General features: G+C 35.5%; 2 protein-coding genes and 2 long non-coding RNA genes across 6 annotated transcripts; 2 read left to right on the top strand and 2 right to left on the bottom strand.

Moving 5' to 3' along the window:
* Positions 1–210: 210 nt before the first annotated feature.
* On the top strand, positions 211–4,913 carry LOC145219125 (uncharacterized). The gene is made up of 5 exons (XM_080086511.1): positions 211–393; positions 725–838; positions 1,417–1,522; positions 2,280–2,378; positions 3,324–4,913. The coding sequence occupies exons 1-5, from the start codon at positions 288–290 to the stop codon at positions 3,478–3,480; spliced, it is 582 nt and encodes a 193-aa protein (XP_079942637.1). The 5' UTR covers positions 211–287; the 3' UTR covers positions 3,481–4,913.
* LOC145219124 (leucine zipper transcription factor-like protein 1) lies at positions 4,883–14,622 on the bottom strand. 2 transcript variants are annotated; one of them, XM_080086508.1, is made up of 7 exons: positions 14,446–14,622; positions 13,224–13,348; positions 11,019–11,213; positions 9,846–10,119; positions 7,072–7,215; positions 5,911–6,038; positions 4,883–5,450 (listed from the first exon to the last, which is right to left on the bottom strand). In XM_080086508.1, exons 1-7 carry the CDS (start codon positions 14,479–14,481, stop codon positions 5,432–5,434), a joined length of 921 nt encoding a protein of 306 aa, XP_079942634.1. In that variant the 5' UTR covers positions 14,482–14,622; the 3' UTR covers positions 4,883–5,431. The 2 variants fall into 2 exon arrangements, with proteins under 2 accessions (XP_079942634.1, XP_079942635.1); XM_080086509.1 differs by lacking the exon at positions 14,446–14,622 and adding an exon at positions 14,126–14,415.
* Positions 14,623–17,125: 2,503 nt separating this feature from the next.
* LOC145219100 (uncharacterized) lies at positions 17,126–19,621 on the top strand. Of its 2 annotated transcripts, none has more exons than XR_013857855.1 (2): positions 17,126–17,397; positions 17,732–19,621. It is a non-coding gene; the product is annotated as an uncharacterized LOC145219100 (long non-coding RNA). The 2 variants fall into 2 exon arrangements; XR_013857856.1 differs by having other exon boundaries at positions 17,361–17,383.
* Positions 19,622–19,789: 168 nt separating this feature from the next.
* LOC145219099 (uncharacterized) lies at positions 19,790–20,483 on the bottom strand. The gene is made up of 2 exons (XR_013857854.1): positions 20,375–20,483; positions 19,790–20,171 (listed from the first exon to the last, which is right to left on the bottom strand). It is a non-coding gene; the product is annotated as an uncharacterized LOC145219099 (long non-coding RNA).
* Positions 20,484–20,745: the final 262 nt, after the last annotated feature.

Genomic DNA, 20,745 nt, shown 5'->3' with positions numbered 1-20,745 from the left:
GAATATTTAAACCGGACCAAAATGCGGTTTAAACAAACTAATTTGCCAAAACGGAACAACATCCGAACCAAAAAATCGATATTTTTTAACCTGAACTGAAACTAAACCTATATGACGAGCGGCTCGTCTCCCTAGTGCAAATGAAATTGTGTCCCAACATTTCCCACCCAAAAAATAATATCTCTTAGTTTTAGCACAACCTAGCGGCCAACTTAAGCACATGGTTCGTTACGCATCGTTGGTTTTGTTTGTTTTGATCATGTAAAGGTGAAATTAATAACTTAGCGATGTTAAAAACATTAATAAACCCATATTTTTTGACTGGAACGGGTGCTATGGTGCTTTTCGGAGTTGGTGTTTATGAACACGCAAGAAGACAAACAGAATCAACCGGTAATATACTTTGTTTTGACAAAAATATGGAGAGTTTGATTTTTTGGTTTGCAATGAAAAAGTAAAAAAAACAAATTGACTGAAACCAGACGATTGGAAGTGAAAATTTGGGTTTTTTCAACACGTTTTTACCAATTTCCACCAGTTGTTCGTCGATTTGGTGAAGCCCATAATAATAAAGGACAGTTGTTTTTTTAATTGTAAGCTGATTTTTTTTGTCCAAATATTTTGCAAATTTCAAGCAGATTTGACTTGAAAAGTGAAAACTACAAGTGAATTTATCGATTGACACCATTTGTTGGTAAAAAAAAGTTATTTATATTTTTGCCAGGTTTTCACAAAAAAGATCCTGACCCTACATTGAGAAAAATTGAAAAAGATGTTTTGATTCCGAAATATATGAGAGATCGAATGCGAGATGTTGAATGTAAAGTGGAAACTGATGGTAAGAGAAGTTTGTTTGTTCTTTGCGTTTGTAGTTTCAAGAAATGCTACTGTTCCATATTAAATTTGTAACTTTGGGGACAAAAACAAAAATCTAACTTTTGACATTTTTTCTACTTTTTTTGAGAGTCTACTGTCTAGCATAGTTATTTAGTGCTTAACCTTTAATTATTGCATTGTTGACTAAGTGGTAGAATGGTCAGCACACCGAACTTAATCTTGCAAGTAGGGTTGACCTGATTATATTATTTTTGCACTGATACCTACTGCAGTGTTGGTACTCTTTTGTACATGGCAGTAGTGGCGAAAAAATGATACCTTAGTTGGATGTTTAACACATGTATATAAAGTTAAAAGTGATTTACTTGTGCTGATACAACATGGAAAAGCCCTGAACAGAGAGTGAATGAGATTTGTAAAGTCAACAATGCACTTTAATATGTATCCAATAAAGTATCGGATCACAGTCTTTTTTGTGTGAAAAATCGGGTACTGGTCTCGGGCCAACTCTGCAAGCGTATTGGTTTAATATTAAATAATATGCCAAGTTAGTAGCATAAGTCGATCATTTTTTTGCAGCATTTAACGACTGCTGTGTGGCTCAAAACAAAGCAGGTCATAGTTTGATGGCATTCCGGGCTTGCAAGAAAGAAAGCGACATTATGATGGAATGCATGAATAGCAAGTAAGATTGACTGTGCAGCAGATGACGGACAACAATATTAGCTAAAGAAACTGAAAGACCCTTTGAAATGCATGTTTCGCTAAATATCCAAAATCCAAAAACAAATTTAGTCAATTGTGTAGTGCTAAAATCCAAGCTTACAGTGTTAAATTTTTTTTTTAATTTTTGCTTGTTAGTATGTGGTGCCCATCCTTATGTTTGTAAAGGCAAAATTTTTAGGGTTTAGGGTTACTGGACGTCCTGAATTTCCCAGACATTTTCCGGAATTTGACAAAAAAGCTGTGTCCGAAAATAATTTTCAAAAACACTCTAATGTCCGGAGTTTTAACACCAAGTAGCTTAACCTCCAGTAGTTTTCATAATTTTGTGGGAGGGCTAGAAGGTTTACATTATAACTGTTGTTTGTGCTAACTTTGATATACAATGCACCCTAAAGAGTAGATTCGTGGAAAACTAAGTCTCTTGTAAGCTAACAATATTTTGTTAAAAGGCCTTGATCTTGTAAAATTTTCTGTTTTGTAACTTATTTTGATACAAAGCTATGCTTTTATCTCTGTGATAGTAATGATTTTATCTATGATGGTACTGCTTAGGTTGGTAACATGTAACAACATGCTGTACAGTATAATGCATTGTAACGGAACTTGGTGTCACCAAACATAGTTATTAAAACTGTCCGGAGTTTTGCTCACACAGATATGATAACCCTACTATAGTTGCAACCATGATTGTAACTGTACGCTGTATTTTGTTTCAGGTTTTTGGACGAGGATTACTACAAACTATGTAAGGCACTTTATCTCCACGACAAAGCTCTTTTTGAAAAATGTAAAGTGAAAAGAAGATCAAGACAAAAGTAAGAACAACACTTTTATATTTATTTTGCAAAAGTCTTTTTTTCCGAAGGTAGGAGGGATATTGTTTGGTTGTTTTTGTCTTTATTTTTTGACGGGTTTACCATTGAGCCTTTGTAGCTCAGTTGGTATAGCGAGAGTCCCGGAAAGACTCCTGTCAGTAGCTTGATTTTCCTAGCCCAAGGTTTGCCAACCCACGGCTCCGGAGCCACATGCGACTCAGTTTTAGAAATTACCAAATGTTTACAACAGTTAATTTTGAATTCTGTGACGATTATGCCAAAGACAAAAGTCGAAAATAAAATTTTAGTGCAACCGTACTACAACCGCCTCTATGCCAAGAAACATGAAGTCTGCCTAATACGCAATGACAAACTAGCAACAAAGAGTCGAGACAAAAAAGCGTTTTTAAAGTGGCTTTAAAATAGCTTTGTGGCTCCCAGTGTTTTTTTACCGTGCAAAACTGGTCTGAATGGCTCTTTGAATAGTAAAGGTTGGGACCTCTGTTCTAGCCTATGCCTTATGGCAGTGGTTCTCAAACTTATACTGATTGTGTACCACCTGGCGACTTTTCTATCGCTGTGTACCACCTAAATCATGTTTGAATGGGTAGACCAAGAGTTCTTCTTGACTACACTAGCTAATTTATGAAACCAGCATGTTAGCAATTCCTAAAAATGTCCTACACATTGGTTCTGCAAAAAAAACAGTGCTGACCAGTTGGGTCAATTGAGCTGCAATTTTTGAATTTAGTAAGCATAGCAGAAAGCTAATCATGTACCACCTGAAAAGCTGTAACATACTACTAATGGTCTATGTACCACAGTTTAAGAACCACTGCCTTATGTGAATAATTGGTGACCGGCTGATTCAGTTTAACGCTTTCAAAGGGTCTGTCGTATGATTTAAACTAAGTTTATGAATATTTTTGTGTATATTGTCCACAGGATTAAGGAAATGGTTAGAGAAAATGAACCGATAGAAGATATTCTTGAAGAAGACCAAGTATTATATTACAAGGCTGTTAAAGAACAATTTGCAAAAAATGGGGATTTAGATGCATATGATGAAATCCTTCTTCAGCAAAAGACTTCAACGACATAAACAACCCATTTTTTAATTCTTTTCTTGAAACTGAACTTTTTATTTTGTGTCAATTTGTTTGTTAACTATTTTTTGCCAGAAAGAGGTGGTGGGATTCAAATTTTTTGTCGGCTGGTTCTATCACAAAAGTCATATTTTTCAGCCGGTTCTATGATAAAAAGTCCATTGACAGAAACCAGTAATGCTAACTGGTTCGCTGATCTCACAAAATTTCATCAGACGGTTCTATAAAACCGGTGCGAACCAACTGAATCCCACCACTGACAGAAAGTAATGGTTCTTTATTTCATATGGTGGTCCAGTCTAAATTTCTAACGTTGCTGGCAGTAACAAGTCTGTATAAAACACAAGTTGTCCAACCCATTGTTACGATATAGAGCCTCATGGACGTCATTTTCTGTCCAAAATAATACCGAGTAAAACACATAAATTGTCTGATTTTGCAAACTGAAGAGCTTTACTGCAAATTTGATCAACTAAATTGTTGGAACTCAAAAGTTTCTTCCAATTAGGACAATTGATTTCATATTCAAGCTCTTGAGTTTGTAAAAAATTGACAATTTTTGTGTTTTTCCCATACCCACTGTATTATTGTTGACACAAAATGGCATAAATGAGGCTCTATCGCATAACAATGGGTTGAACTGAACAACTTGTGTTTTATCTAGACTTTGAGTAACATAGTGTACGCTTGCAAACCAAAAAGTTCAGATTTAAAATCATTTCTTTTTTATTGGCCTACATAGTAAAGTCATAAAATGGCTCTTGTCATGGGTTTGAATTCCCACAGCAAATTAGATTTTTCAAGTCCATGTCTCAGCAAAATGAAAAGCAATTTTATTGATTGTTGTTTTGGCAAAGTTTGACACATTTGTACACCGGCTTTAAACCTTTTCTCTTTTATTCAAAACCTTGACACAGTGGTTCCCAACCTTTATTAATGAATTCCTCCATTAACAATTCAAAACATTTTCATTCCTCTCCATAATACTACATAGTAGATGCTAAACCATAACATATAAAATTGGGTATTTTATCAACTTCACAGGTTAGCCCAAAATTTTCTTAAACAATCTACATGTGTCTCCTAGAAAAATGGAACAATTATATTCACTCTAAATCATGTCAAATTGCCAAAATTTGGACATAATGCAACTATTTCTCAGAAAAGTGATTAAGTTTTATGATTTTCATTCTGAAAAAGCTATTTATTCATTGTTTAGCCATGACACACAAACATATTTTTCAAATCTATCCTGTTATCATTATTTTACATTTCCGATGTAGTCTGTACTGGCTAGTCAGGCTAATTTATTTTCCAACTTAGTTTGTAATCTAATATCCAGTCCCCTATTATCTACATTTCTATGAAGCGTTTTGTTTTGAAAAATTGTGTTGAAAACATGGCAAATAAAATTTATTTGTTTTTGTTGCGCAGTAGCACCACAATACTGCAGGTGGTATATATATCTACAAATTTGCTACGGAACAAAAAAGAACATGTGCAAGTGAACGATACAACAAACTAGTTTGGAATAAAGTTTATATAAAACACAAAATATCGAACCCATTTTTTGCGATACAGCCTCATGGACGCCATTTTGTGTCCAAAATAATAGAGCTTTTACAGGGAAAAACATATTGTTTGATTTTTACAAACTGGAGAGCTTAAACCTGAATTTCATTTGCCAAATTAGACAAAAAAATCTGGTTCGAACATTTCAGCCTAATATTGCAAGCTAAATCTTTAATTTTTCCACGTTTAACCCAAATGTTTTTTTTTTAATTGGGCCAAATTTGCAATAATGTCTGTAATTGTGTAAAAATCAGACAATTATGTGTTTTTCTTACACGCGCTGTATTATTTTGGACACAAAATGGCTCTTTTATGAAACTTTTATGTGTTTTATATACACTTTGGTTCGGACTGATGGCAACTTCTTGCTGAAGATCAATCGGTGGTTTCATACCTGAAAAAAAGTTGCAAAGAATTTAGATTTTGAAAAGTGTCAAGCCAGTAAGCTGTAGACAGTGCACACTGTTTCGACCTAGTAAGGTCTCATCAGTCCAGCTTCTGACAAGAGATAGGCGGTATTAGCTAATTTAGCCATCTAACGGCACTCCAGTTTGTTGGGAGTAACAGGCTGGAAAGCCATGCCTTAAAAATCGATTTAAGTTACTTAAATAGGGGATAAAATACCCATATACCTATATTTATAAGTAAAAAAATACACAATTTTTCATAACAAAATAAATGGGTACATTTTGTTGTGTCTATTGCACAGCAAAAAAAAAACCTTTTTACAGATTATTGCCCATACACAAGAGTTACTTGTTTTATAACAAAAAAAAGGTTTGGAAAAAATGTCTTAAAGATAGGTTCAAAAATGTTTTCAAACGAACAGTAGAATTAAAAAAAAAATTACTTACTTTCCAATCCTTTTTCTTAATTCTTTGAGTTGCTCATTTTTCTTAGCCAACATGTCTCTAAGATTTTTGTAGGCAGCAGTTTCTCGAAATTTCTTGTCCAATTCCTTTTCAGCAAGATCAAGTTGTTCCTGCAACAATCATCACATAACATTATGTTTGTAAATTTAAACAAAATATTCCTTTTATTGGACCTATGAAGAAACTTGGTGTACAATTTCAAAAGAGTTGGCTATGTGCATTATCATTAAAACTATTTGAGTTTTTAGTTTTAAGGCCCCCTCAACTGGTCCCACCAAAGTTAACCCCAGTCATGTTCACCCACAATGCACCAACCTCACTTTCTTGCGAGCCCCAGTCATGCAGGGCCTTATAATACAGCAGGAGTCGGCAACCTTTTAGGCAACAAATTCAAATTTACTTGTTATTTCCATGTGTTAATGACCTTGCGTGCCAACGATTTTTGTAAATAATAGTGGTTGGTACCAGCAGATATCAATAATAAAAAGAAAGCAGAGTGTTTGTTGCATGCAAGGCTCAACTTTAAGACAATGAATTGATAAAAACTATAAACAAGCAGTGTAACAGGTTAAATCGTTACTTTAAAATAAACATGCAAATCCGTTGGCGAGTTGAAAAACCATCGCATGCCAACTTTGGCATGTATGCCAGGGGTTGCCGACTCCTGTAATACAGTGTAGCTACAGCGCGTTCAGCAATTATCCACATTTTTGTGCCTTTCACAGTTTGCACTCCATAACGTTTAAACATTGCACAGCTATTTTCAGCTTGGTGATTGTTCAATGCTGTTGTGTCGGGGTGGATTTTTTCACCAAGCAAAAATAAAATCTACTTGACCTACCTAAAATTGTTAGTGGTTACCACAGGTGGTTAGTTAGTTTTAGGCCCCCCTGGACTGGTACCACCAGTGTTCCCCCAGTCATGTTTACTCACAATGCGCCGACCTCGCTTTCTTGTGAGCCCCAGTCACATAATGCTTTATAATACGGTGTAGCTGCAGCACGTTCAGCCATTATCCACTAATTGTGCACTTCAAAAATGATTTAAGAAAATACTTTAGTCCTACAGTTAAAATAATAGTTTTTTTGTGATATTTTTCCAACATTGGTGTCTTAGTTGCGGAAGTCAGAATAAGAATGTTACCTGGACTTTAAGCAGTTCGTGTTTCGTTGAAGTTAAACTGCTCAAAAGATTTTCGTTTTCTGTTGATTTTACTTGTAGATTGGAATCAAATTCTTCTCTTAGTTGCGAAAGTTGACCTTCCAGTTCGTTTGTAGATGCTTTGTCCTAAATGATAACTCGATTTTTAAAACATAAATTAGGATGCAATGGTTTAACCAAGTTTGATTTTAAACTAAAATTTTAAATTATTTGCAGTGCAAAACTGACAGTCAAGAAAAAAAAAAATATTTTGCAGATTTGAAAACAAAATCCAAATTATTTGTAGTACAAAAATTTAGTACAAAAGTACAAGAAAATGTTTTTAAATTACTATTTTACTGTTTTAAAGTATTTTTTGAATTCCTCTGAGTAAAAAAAGTATAGTTATTTCACAAATAACTTTGTTTGTTTGTATGAATCCAGGTTTTTTTTAAGGTTTGGTTTGGGTGACCGCTAAGTAGTTTTAAGAGACCGCAAGTGTTTCATTTAAATACCAAAAAATAGCCATTTCCAAATTTTGGGAAACCACTGGAGAAATTTGAAAACTCCTTAAAAAAACAGAATACCTATATGCGTGCATTGCTCATATCGGTTAAAAAGGTTTAATAATTTATTTGCACATACGTATTCTCAACCCTATTAGTATGCAAAGGTTCTCTGGTTTAATGTAAATGTAATTGACAAGAGTTCTATCAAAATAGCATAACTAATTTTTATTTAACACTTTATAATTTGTTCTAGTTCAGTCATGATGTACCAATTGTGCCCCTCCCTGTTATATGATCAATAATAGGGATGGCCGGCCCGAGCACTGCTGTTTTTGATGCTCGGTCTGCAAACTGCTTAGAATGTCACAACATACAACCAACATTAAATAAGCTATTGCTGCCAGGCATAATGTATGACCAAGTATTGCTCATCCAGCAGTTTTATTGTAAACAATCGACGTTTCGACGTCCTATACAAGACGCCTTCATCAGGATAATGACATAACTTGCAAGACAAATTTCTTTTAAAGCGACAAAATGCAAAACACACACATGTAAAACAGCGATAACGAGATCGCGCGGCTGCAAACTCGCACCACCGTAGCGATAAAACAAGCTCAGTGGTGTAAAAGCGACCGATAATTTATCGGCATTAGAACATCTGTTTTGCTTCAGGCGGAGTTGCACAGGGTAAATGAGGCCCTGCGGTTAAATGGCTACCCGAACTGGATTCTCGTTATCGCTGTTTTACATGTGTGTGTTTTGCATTTTGTCGCTTTAAAAGAAATTTGTCTTGCAAGTTATGTCATTATCCTGATGAAGGCATCTTGTATAGGACGTCAAAACGTCGATTGTTTACAATAAAACTGCTGGATACTTGGTCATACAACCAACATTGTTTGAAATTTTAGCACCCTCGGTTTTCAGCCTTTTTGACTTGTAAAGATAGAAACAAATGCATATCTGTGTGTAATGGTGGAGTGATAAAGAAAATGTTGAAATCATCTAAAAGTAGATATTTTCTTGATCAACTATGTGAAACAAACCTACAGTATACAAAGAAAAGAAAATTGGACTAAAACAGAACTTAGGACTGGCACAATGGAGAACAGCCAAAATATTATTGTTTTTCACGCTCAGTGAAGCATTTCAGCCATGTTTTAACAAAAGACTTACAGTCCAGTAAAGAATAAGTCCAATGCCAGTTGTCAATAATGCCTTTTAAATATCAGTATTCGAAGCGTTTTAAAATCATCAATTTTAGTCATATCATTGGGTTTTGAATCTGAAACTCAAAAATATGATAAAGGTTTTTTTTTTGTCAATGAAAAATGTGGCATAAAGTACAAGGCTTTGCAGTCCATGTGTTACTACATTGTTACCTCATAAATTGTTTATAAGGCGGTCAAATTGTTTGTTTGTTATAATTTTGCCCTATCTGGGTGGGCAATGCCTGAATGCATAATAGTGGCAATAAGTTTGTTGTTGATGTACCTGTTTTATTTCATCATTTTTTATTTAAATTTTTTAGATTGGGTTGTTATCAATTCAGTTCAAAATGTTGTTTGAGTTTCTTGCTCAGGAAAAAACAAATGGCCAAGTAGGAATTAGAACCTGAAATCTTGTGAACATGATGCGCTTGGCAACCACTTAGGGCCAGTTTGTTTAAAATTTTGTATTTCTGACCCAAACAACTGGAAAAGCTAAAAACGAATACTTCAGGGTTTAGGGGTGAAAAATGGGTAAATACTATCAAAAGTTATAAAATTCTTCAGAATACCTTACATAGCACAAAGAAATAAAGCATGAAACACATAGACCATTTACTTTACTCAGTACAGCTGTTTTTTTGAAAAAATACGTTTTGGGGGCCTGTGGGTGAACCGCTGGGTCATGAGATCAAACTTCAGGAGGATTAGATTTGGATTAATAACTAACATCTGTGTAAATTTGAATAAATTTAAAGCACTCTTTTTTTACCAAACGCGTATAACAAACCAGCGTTAGACAGAAAAAATACTGACAAAACAATATGCGTCTCCTTCATTTTAGGACAATTGCATCACAACAAACCAAATTCGAGCAACATAAGAGTTTAAATTATGTGAGCACATGCAAATCTGTTGGCATGCCATGACATATCATGTCACATGCCAGGTGTTCTGACCCCTGGACTACACAAATCATCCATTATGGTAACAAAAAATCGAAAAAAAGGTGTATCAAAAATCGAATTTTTTTTTTATAAAATAGGAGTTTTGTACTTACCGTAACAACAGCAGGTTTTGCTCCTAAGCTTTTTATCTGCTGTTGCAAAATTTGATTATCTTCCAAGCATTTGGTGACATGTTTTTCTATAGACTGACTTCTTTCTCGTAGCTGTCCATTTTCTTTTTGCAAGCGTTCAATTTCCATTTGCAGTAATGCGACGCCTCCTTGCTCGTTGAGTGGTTCAAGTTTTTGTTTCCATGATAACGGGTCAGAGGCACCGCCGAGACTTAATTCACGCTCCTCAAAGTCTGCAATTTGATCAAGCAGCTCTCTACAAATACAATGTTGACAATTTTTGGCGTCTCTGTAGCCAGTTTCTTCAAATTAATAGTTGCATAAAAGTGTTACTTAGTTCTGTAATTTGAAACCTGGATTGTTTAATCTAGCTGGGACCAGTTTTTAAAAGTGTGTAAAATGCAAAATAACTGGATAAATGAGTTTGTATTTTAAACCACCCTTGAGGTTGTATTTAATGCATGAAATTTTTACTTTCAACATATGACAGATGGATGGGCTAAGCCGAACCAGAACCTGAGTACTCTGTACCAAGCATCGCAGTTTTTGTTGCTCTGTGCTCGGCCGAGCAGTTGCACAAACTAACCCAAGCAATACATTTGCATACTCATGCCCTGCTAACATACGAAACTAGTGTTCAAGATTTTTTTAATGTATTAGATGGTGAAAACACAAACTTTTTGGACCTGTGCAACTTGATACACCGCTGGTAAAGTAAGGGGCCTTGAAAAGCAACCAAACTAGCATGAATTTGGGAATGTTTGTGACAGCACAATGCATCAGACATGCTTGGCTGAGCCCCGGGTATTAAAATGAGATACTCGGTGTTCGACCAAACATTTGCAGTTTTGGCCCATCTCTAATACAATGCATCAAAAATGTATATGTATATTACCACCATTTAGTGTACCATACCATTACTGCTGCACTTTACGTAATTTTGTAGTTCTTTATGAGGAAATAGTGCATCAAGGGATCCTATATTTTTTACATGCATCCTTTAACATACCCTTTCAAATCAAAGATTAAAACATGTAGCAAAATGTATGTGGTTTTGCATGTTGTGTAAAAATATTCACTGCAGTCTTAGCACCAAATTTCATACCAAAGTTTCTCCAACGTGACTTTTAACGTTGGCATATTTTGCAAAGTCACCTGTTTTCGAGTTCAGAGATATCAGCTGCGAGTTTTAAATGCCATTTTTCAGCTTGCGTCATCAGTTGTCGTAGTAACAGCACACTTGTATGGCTTCCGTTGAGCAGTTCAACTTCCATTTCGCCCCGAACCATGCTTAGAAGTCCGTCCAACATTTCGGTGACCTCATCCTGGGTGTATGTGTCTTCATATAATCTAAAAAAACAAACACAAATGTCAACTAATGCACATATAATTGATTTTAAGTTTATTTAGCTCTTCTGGCAAATGTATTTTTATTCCAATATTTTGACGTCTTATACAGGTCGCCTTCATCAGGGTAAACAACACTGAATGCGACTAGTACAGTGCATGATAAACAAATGGAGGCGACCTGTATAGGACGTCGAAAAGTTGGAATAAAAATACAGCTGGCAGAAGAGCTCTACAAACTTGATATTATGCCTGTCAGCAATAGCTTATATGTAATTGGTTTTGTTGCACACTAAATAAACTTTGAGTTCATTTTACTTGGTAAAAGACAACATAGTAACACAATTGCACTAAAACGGGAGTATGCAATTTTTTTGTCTGTGGGCCATATAAGAAATTTCGAACATTAAGTGAGGACCATACAATTTTTTTTCATGTACACAATAAATTTGAAATTCTTCCTAAGCACCAATACATTTATTTTTAACAGAGTTTTGCCACAACACTGACTTTCACAACAAAATAATTTACTAGGGAACAAAATAGTTTACTGGACAAAGGGAATTATTGTGTACTTGCAAACTGCTGTATGGCCCACTGGTTGGAAAACGCTGATTTAACTACAAAAGAGATTTAACAAAAACTAGAAGGGTGGCTTAGCACATTTTACTATAGCATATACACTACAACCTATTCTGCAAACTGTAATATATTCTCTATATTTATTTATATTGGGTCCTATATTAGCCAACATTTTTTATCTCAAAATGGCATATTATACAAACTGTCAAAATGTATTGTTGATTAATTCACACATTTTGGGGGGTTGGTAGGGTAAATAATAGGGCTGCAGGGTGAAACACAATATTCGACAGCTACAAATGCCAAATTCAAAAAAACTATCAAAAATTCATCCAAATCGGCCGTTTTTTAAAAAATAGGTGGCTTAAGCAGTAAATATTGGGCTACATGGTGAAACACAATAATCGACGCCCTAAAATGGCATAATGAAGAAACTGTCCAAATTTTATCCGAATCGGCCATTGTTTAAAAAATCACCCATTTTAGGGGTCTACTGGGGTAAATATTGGGGCTACAGTGTAAAACACAACAAATGATGCCCTAAAAAAGCACAATGAACAAACTGTCCAAATTTCATCCAAATCGGACATTGTTTAAAAAATCACCCATTTTAGGGGTCTACTGGGGTAAATATTGGGGCTACAGTGTAAAACACAACAAACGATGCCCTAAAAAAGCACAATGAACAAACTGTCCAAATTTCATCCAAATCGGACATTGTTTAAAAAATCACCCATTTTAGGGGTCTAGTGGGGTAAATATTGGGGCTACAGGGTAAAACACAACAAATGATGCCCTAAAATGGCACAATGAACAAACTTTTCAAATTTCATCCAATTCGGACATTGTTCAAAATTTACCCATTTTAGGGGGCTAGTGGGGTAAACACTGGGGCTATCGAGTCAAACTAAACAAATGGCACATCTACATAACTATATCTACCATCTGTGAAAATTTCATCCAAATCCATCAAACATTTCAAGGCAAAACGAGGTGGACAAACTTTAGGCCGAAAAAAAAAAGAAAAAAAAAGAATAAAAAGAAAAAAAAAAAAAATCGAGTAAAATCAATATGTGTCCCCTTCAGGGAAGGGGACCCATAACTAGTGGAAAATTTTGCTGAACACTCAGAAGAATTGCATTTCTCTCTGAATCAGTGGGTCGGTGAGGGCCACACTAAATAGCTTGGTGGTTGGATTGTACACCCCTGTACTAAAACAATCACCAAGCCGGAAATAGCTGTGCAATGGTGAAACATTATTGAAACATATATTATTATTATTATTGAAAAAGTGGGGGGCTTAATTAGTGAATTGATAATAAACGTTGTTACACAGTTACTACAAGCCATATGTGGCAGGGACTCACATTATGAATAGTCATTAGCTAGCTTCTTTAGCAATTACACAACTAATAAAGTATGGTAAAATACCTGCTGTCTTTGAGGTCTTGAAAACAGTGATCCACAGCTTTCAACCGTTGCACCCGTTTAAATCGACAAAATCGTATAAAGTTGACAACATGTTGATGGTGGTGATCGTTTACTCCTAATTCCGACTGAAAAAATGTTATTGTGATAATTTTTCAGCTGAAAATTTAGGTTTATCATGCAAGAAAGGCCACAATTTAGCCACAGTCTATTATTTTCTGGCAAGTGAACTCAATTATGACAAACCCAAAATCACTTTCACAATGCACCAGTCTGCAGAACATGGCAGTTCCCGATGAGATCTTGCGCGTGCAGGACCGACATGTCCCCCTCGCGCGTGCAGGACCAACACGACCTTTTTCAGCAGGTGAAAAACAAGTGATATATATAGGTCAAGACAGGACACTTGAATGCTTTTGGGGCAAAATTTCTGCGTGCAACCCAAAAAAATTGGCATGCAAAAGTATTTTTTTTTAAATCGCGCGTGCAGCTACCATACTCTGCAGACAACCTTGGCTATTTTATAGATACTACAAATAGTTAATTTATGATGTTTTGTTTTGCCAAAAATAACAGTTCAGGTACTATTTCCATGAAATCAGGTTTCGGCCAAAATTTCAAGAAAGTTTGGGCCAAAACATAGAAAAACAGCATATTCAACCAAAATGTTTTGGCCAACCAAAACTTCATTCCGCACATCACTACTTTGTGCATTTTCAATATTTCGAATATTGACCTGAAACTTTTTAGCCTATTTTAAGTTTTTGAAGGGATAAATTTCTGTTTGAAATAGTTTTCATTCAACATAATAACAAATCAAATTGGTATTTTTACTCCTAAGTTGCAAAAACACAAATTAACAATAACATTTGGCTCGTTTCACACTATTAAACAATATTACTTACCATTTTTAGTCAAAAAAACAACCAATTTCAATGAACAAGAAATTTAACAAATTTAACCGGCGTCTTTGGTTTCCTTAACAAACTATTTGCTAGTTTACACTTTAAAGGAGACTACAAGAGAACGATTTTGTACTGAGAAACATTCGATTTTTTTCTTCTCGGTAAAGAAAACAGTGTTAATTCCATAACAGCCTAAAATTAGGCTATGAACAATTAATTCATAGCCTTGGTTTCTTTTCCTTCTCCATACATTCCGATTTTTCATACACTTGACCTATTTACGTAGTCACACATAAAATGAGTACTGCCGTAGGATTTACTTTTTTAGATCTGCCACCTGGGACGAGAACAGCCATCACCTCCTACTTCCACACTGTTCATCAATGACAATTGGATATAGTGGTAATGCAAATAAAATTTGACTTGACTTGACTTAGGAATTTAAAAACTACTGTCCAGTATAACATACTAACAAACTTTTAAGAATGGTTCAACAACATAAAACTTAACATTTTTGGCAACTTTTAAACAGTCAGTATGTGTTAATTTATTTCTACCACATACATTTGATTGAGAGAAATTTCTACTTCTAGGTTTTATTAATACTTTTACTAAATGTTTAACACACACACAAAAATAACGTTAAAGCACATATACACCACTTTTTCAGCTTTGTTTTTACTCTAGAACAGGGATAAACATTTGAGCGGCCCGCGACTCGTATTTTATTTTGGTCGGCCGGACGTAATGTATGTGTTAAAGCCCATCTTTATACCAAAGGGATGTTACATGAAACATGATATAGTTGTGTTTGTTACTAAGAAGAGGCATTCTTACGTACAAAGACAAAATCATTGTGTGTTTGACTTTGCCTGGCACTGCTATGTTATTGCATTTGCATGATCATCGTTGCGGCCTGCCGCAGCAATATATCAATACTTTTTGGCCAGAGCATGCAAAAGGCTGCACACCTATGCTCTAGATTAGAACGTTCGTTCGTTTATACGGGTAGCGCAAAGAGCAAAAAACATCTCTTTAAAATGGTACGCTGACTGTTGGGGCTTTTAGGGTTAGGTAACGTAATATTATAAATTAAATTTTAAAATTTATAGTAGGCTACCCAACTTCTTATTTCGCGAACAACAAGAGGAAATCGCGATTTAAAAAAAAAGAAAAACGCTTCGACGTTTCAAATTAGCTGACTTGTTAAAAAACTTGTTTAAAATCATTCTTCATAGTCGACAAAAAAAGATGCATTGTAATATTTAAACCCTATTGTGATGAAACAGGCTTAGATTGTTAGCAGCAAATAACGTCACGTCACAATAAAATGGGTCTTTCTTGTAGTTTCACGATGTCCCAACCCAAACAATGGGATTGGATTTTTGGTCCTAGACCGAATGCGGTTGCTATTTTGTGCACCATGCTTTGGTTGCTTGTTAATGAAAATGGGCAAAACTACCTTGAACTCAAAGAGGTCCTTCATGCGCGTCGAACAGGTGGTGGCGGGGTGGTGTGAATATTTTGTTTTATTACGCGGTATCTGGCGAAATATCTTCAAATCTAATGAAAAATAGGAATAAAATGCTTCAAGCTATAACGTGCTGGCGAAATAGCATCAAAACGTTCCTAAAAACTGCAACCTTTGGTTAGTGCAGTGGTTCTCAACTCGTTTTAGGCCATGGACCACCGGCCCAGTAAAACTAATTCCTTGGACCATTTAATTTTTGAGCAAGATTGAAGTAAGCATAGGAAACAGCCATTTGGGCTTGAAACACAATTCTTTAAAACCGATATTCAAGAAGTGAAAAGCAATTATTACCAGCTAACATTTTGATGCTCTTTCAACATATAACATGCAACCATTTCCAGTTTATCACCAAATTTAGTGAACGCCCTGTGGACCACCCGAAAACTCATCATGGACCACGAGTTGAGAACCACTGGGTTAGTGCCTTGATTTTGACTCCTAACAAACTATTGTTTGCCAGTGTATATTTGGTCATTGTTGCATACAATGCAAAAGTGTTGTAATAAATGGCTCTGTCAGATAACGGAACGTTGCTAAACCAATAATAACCGTTGCAGCAACGTGTTCCCTAAAATTTTTCTTTTCTAATTTGTGACAAACGTTGGATTCTATCGAAAGTTTGTTGGTCTTCGAGTTTGCATGAGCTCTTGTGGTTGCACGCATTGATGACGTCATACTTCAAATTCGCCACCTTGCATTTTTGAAAAACTCGGCGCCTATGGGGTCTACAATTAGCTTACAGCATTAGTTCTCAACGCCCTGGCGCCCTGGTGCGCTGTTTCAATGTTCCAAGGGCGCCGCAGAATAGTTACGTTTCGCGGCTTTTTGTTGTTGTGTCAATAAACACAGCTTTAATAACAAGTTTTCTCATTAACTTTTATTTGCTGGTGCGTCGCCAGTCCAGAAAACTTTTCCAGGGGCGTCGCAGCGAAAAAAGTTTGAAAACCACTGGCTTATACAATATCGAAAAAGTTTCCACGAAGGCGAAAAAGTTGAGAAACACTGGATTGGTGAGTGAGGTTGGCGCATCGTTTGACTGTAACAGAACGGAACACTCCATTTAACACCTACACGACGGTACGTATAGGCGATAAAAATAGGCATGACAAAAAAAACGCATGCCCACGGTTTCCGTATTCAGTCAAGGGCATCGTAGGGAGACGTGGGTCCAAAGATCAAATGACAGTTATCTGTAAAAACATTAGCAGCAAGTCAACTTCTCAAGCAAATACCAGACAACCAGTGGTGAGATTCACATTTTTTGTCAGCCGGTTCTATCACAAAAGTCATATTTTTCAACCGGTTCTGTTACAAACAGTCCATTGACAGTGACCAGTAATGCTAACCGGTTCGCTGATCACACAAAATTTCGTGAGACGGTTCTATAGTACCGGTGCGAACCGACTGATTCCCACCACTGCAGACAACTAATTACACAACGCAGGATTAGCTAGTTACACAAAATCAGGGGCGGCTCGTGCGAGGGGGCTGCGGAGCTGCAGCACCCCCAGTATTTTTACTTGACATTCCTATTCCAAGTTGTTATACCAAACAATCTTTACATATAGTTTTTATGTTTGATCAGTGTATACTAAGAATAACTTTTATGGCATTAATCGGCATTTTATTAAAATAAAATTAATAAAAATTTTGTATTATTTAAAAATTAAAAAAATAATAATAATAATAGGTAAGCACTTTTTTCCAAGGAATGCAGCCTGACTACGGTAACTATAGCCAGGTGATTGTTTCCGTCATGGTAGTTGGTTTCAATTTGGCGCGTGGTGATACCGGTTTTGTTGCTTCTTGTTATAATGTGACATGTAGTCTGCAGTCTGCACCAACTATTTTTGTTAAAAAAACTTTACGGATAACATTTTGAATTGTAATTTATTTTGCGCAAAGTCGCGAACATCGTCTGCAACCTGTTTAATGTCACACAATGTATTTTTGTTTGTTTTTTTAGAAAGACTGTAGCCTATAAAGAACAGCTACACTGTACTATAGTTTACTAAAATTTTAAAATATTTTATAGTATACTAAAATAGTATAATACAGGTCATGTGTCCTTTAAGTCTACAGCATCAAGTCAGCCACTGGTGAAAGCATTTGGTTCTGATGGGCGAAACCTTTTTTCCTGACTGACATGCCATGACCATCACCATTGGGAACATATTGCTCAACTTTAACAATTTTGCCTGCCAATTACAAAAGCAACAAAATGGTGTTGAAATCAGGGACAAGAAATCAACCAATAAGGGTGGAATTCACCAAGCAAGATTAACTTAATCTGGATTAGGCCTTAATCTAGGATTAACTGATCCAGGATTAAGCACCTGGATTAGTTGGTATTCACCAACCAGGATTAAACCGAGACTAGTTAATCGGTACTTTAATCCCGATTAAGTTCCTAATCCCCGATTATGCTGAGTCATAGTCATGGCCGCATGGGTTTTAGGCAATTTTAAAGATGTTTTGATTTGTATGAAGGTGTAAAACTGTGTGTTTTGGGATTTTAAACACTTTTTGGCGTTTTTGTATATATACCTACAAGCCATTTATTGTGTATTGAATGGTTGGTACTTTTGCATTAGACACAGGGTATTGTATTACTGTTTTTGTTAGCAAACCCAAACAACAAAATATGCCTTGAACAACTAGTATAAGTTTATTAGAAAAGGATATTTTGCTTTCCCTCACTGAAACACATAAAATGTCGTAGAAAGCTAGAAATCAGACCATGTTACCAAATGGAAAACTTGTCAGTCTGATGATCAACTTTAAACCAACAGTGGCTGCAACTGAACCAAACTGCATTGGAAATGTTTTCAGAATTTTGTAACATATGATATATATATATCAAAATTTTAGTGAAGTTGATCGGGGATCTAAGGAACACTGGAAGGCGAGGGAAGCCTAGCAGCTGTGGCTATACAGAAAGGCTGCAAAACAATCCACATTTCATTGAAAAAGCTCATAATAAGAGAGGTCATCATAAGAATGTTTTGTGTGTATCATCCCTGAACAATCTGTGAAAGAAAATCAGGGCTTCGAGCCTAACCACACACCCCAATACTACTAACTCTAGGTGTTTGCTTGTAAAATTGATGTTCATTTTATTGATTTTTTTAGCAGTAAACTTCAAGTTCTAATCCTTTTTATGTTTGTTTGTTTTCCAATTGAACACAAAGCAGAGAATGCATTGACTTTTGCCAAAAGTGGCAGTAAAAGCACATTCGCTACTAACAAAATAAGGCATAATTAGCACAATTTAATTTCACAGATCTTTGGACTTCAGGGATAAAAACTATAAAATCTTGTTTTGTATGCCTAGGGCTGTGAAAAAATGCAAAAAAAATAATTCCCTCCCTGTTTGGCATTTTATGTACCAAACTAAAAATGTGTTAAGGGTTAAGGTTGGTTAGATCTATTCTATATAATTAAGAAACCCAGGGGGGTGCAAAAAAAAGAAAAAAAGGTTAAGAACCACTGGTCTACATTCTACAGGCAGTCAGAATAAAGATTACATATTGTCTGGGTGTTGGTTATTACCCATTGATAAATTAATCATTTCTCCAACCAATTACAACTTGGTTGTCGAATACAGTAGTACAAACTTTTTTTTTTCTTGTATGATATTTACCACAAATGACATTTGAAGATAGTTTATATAATGGAAGCTGTTTTTATGCATGCTGAGTGCAGATTTTTTTCTTGGTACTATTGGGTTATTTTTACATTTTGTGAGGAAGACTCAGTTAAGGTTTAATTAACATCAGGAGCTGAATATACCAATAACTTGAGGTTTTTGTTCTAATTGACAAACCTGCCACATCTTTCAGCAAATGTGTTTTTGGTATTTTTGTTGGTAAAAACCTTCTCACTACGGTCAAATTTTACTGTACCTATTTCAATCAAATTGTATACTTTCAGTTTAATATTGTAATAAAAATGAATATTCCTTATTTTCTTTCTGAAGTTTTTGAAAAACTGATGTTTGTTTATTGATTCATTTACAATACATTTTCAAAATCAATATGATTACCTAATTTGCCTTTTTAATGACAGCCACAGGCTTGTACTCCATATAACTAAAGGACTCATATTTTATGTGTGTTTAATTTATGAATAAAACAGCCTTTTGCAATGCACTGGCACAAACAGTAAAATGTTACAAAACAGAAATGTGAAAGAGAATGTGAAACATGGATTTTTTTGTTTAAAACAAAAATATGGCTTCTGTAATTACAATTGTATGATTAAATGCTTTTTTAAGAAAATCGCAAACATGTTTGCTTCAAACTAGCCAGTAAACTGTGTTTTATGTTAGGATATTAATGCATGATCAAAACATTGTGTATGGTGTAGTAGGTTCTGGGTGGAGTTTATACCAAAAATAAAAAGACATTTGCACAGCTTTGTGGTCTTCATTTCTCAGAAAAAGTTTCCATTTAAAAAGGGAGAACAGTTCCGTTTTGTTAGTCATTTAAGTCGCAATATGGCTGGGTCTCCCAACTGTGTTAAAAATTCGATGTTGAATAAAATAGTTCGAGTATATATATTAAAAAAACAGGACAGTGAAGTTCACGAGTAGGAGCAAAACTTCATCAGAATCAACCCTAACATTGAATCTTTTATATGGGAGTGTTTATACGCATTTAATGTTTAGTAAGTACCTCAAACTCCTTTTGAGAGCGTACACAATATAACTTACCTACCTAAAACCAAGAACACAAACTGGCGCCAGTTTGTTTACAACGGTATGTGACGTCATAATGCGTACATTTTTATTCATGGTAGTCAGGCTGCATTCCTTGGAAAAAAGTGCTTACCATAATAATAATAATAAGTTATCTATGGCGGAGCTGCAGCTCCAGTTTCGTGACGTTTCATGACGTTTTCAGTTGTGCGCATGCGCACTTGAAAAAGCTACATGCCGGGCGAAATAGGCGAGAGGGGGCTGTGGCTCGCGCAGCCCCTCCCGTGACGTAGCGCTAGTTGTGTTGTCTGCTTCGCGTCAGTGAGCTCCAAAGCCAAACCCGTGTACTGTGTTTTTAAGTTCGACAGTGAGTGCAGTTAAATAATTATT

The sequence above is a fragment of the Phallusia mammillata genome, chromosome 3, assembly GCF_965637545.1.
Source record: "Phallusia mammillata chromosome 3, kaPhaMamm4.hap1.1, whole genome shotgun sequence".
Taxonomy (NCBI): Eukaryota; Metazoa; Chordata; class Ascidiacea; order Phlebobranchia; family Ascidiidae; genus Phallusia; species Phallusia mammillata.
The sequence above is the reverse complement of the archived record's forward strand: the minus strand, read 5'-3'. Positions and strand labels throughout refer to the sequence as shown.

Bases quoted from the DNA above. Each gene is read 5' to 3' on its own strand.
- LOC145219125 (XM_080086511.1), top strand. From the start codon at position 288: ATGTTAAAAACATTAATAAACCCATATTTTTTGACTGGAACGGGTGCT. The intron at 839-1,416 runs GTAAGAGAAGTT...ATTTTTTTGCAG, and splicing joins ATGTAAAGTGGAAACTGATG to CATTTAACGACTGCTGTGTG. The intron at 1,523-2,279 runs GTAAGATTGACT...ATTTTGTTTCAG, and splicing joins ATGGAATGCATGAATAGCAA to GTTTTTGGACGAGGATTACT.
- LOC145219124 (XM_080086508.1), bottom strand. From the start codon at position 14,481: ATGGCTGTTCTCGTCCCAGGTGGCAGATCTAAAAAA. The intron at 10,120-11,018 runs GTGACTTTGCAA...TTGTATTTGTAG, and splicing joins ATCTCTGAACTCGAAAACAG to AGAGCTGCTTGATCAAATTG. The intron at 7,216-9,845 runs GTAAGTACAAAA...GTTATCATTTAG, and splicing joins CAAAACCTGCTGTTGTTACG to GACAAAGCATCTACAAACGA.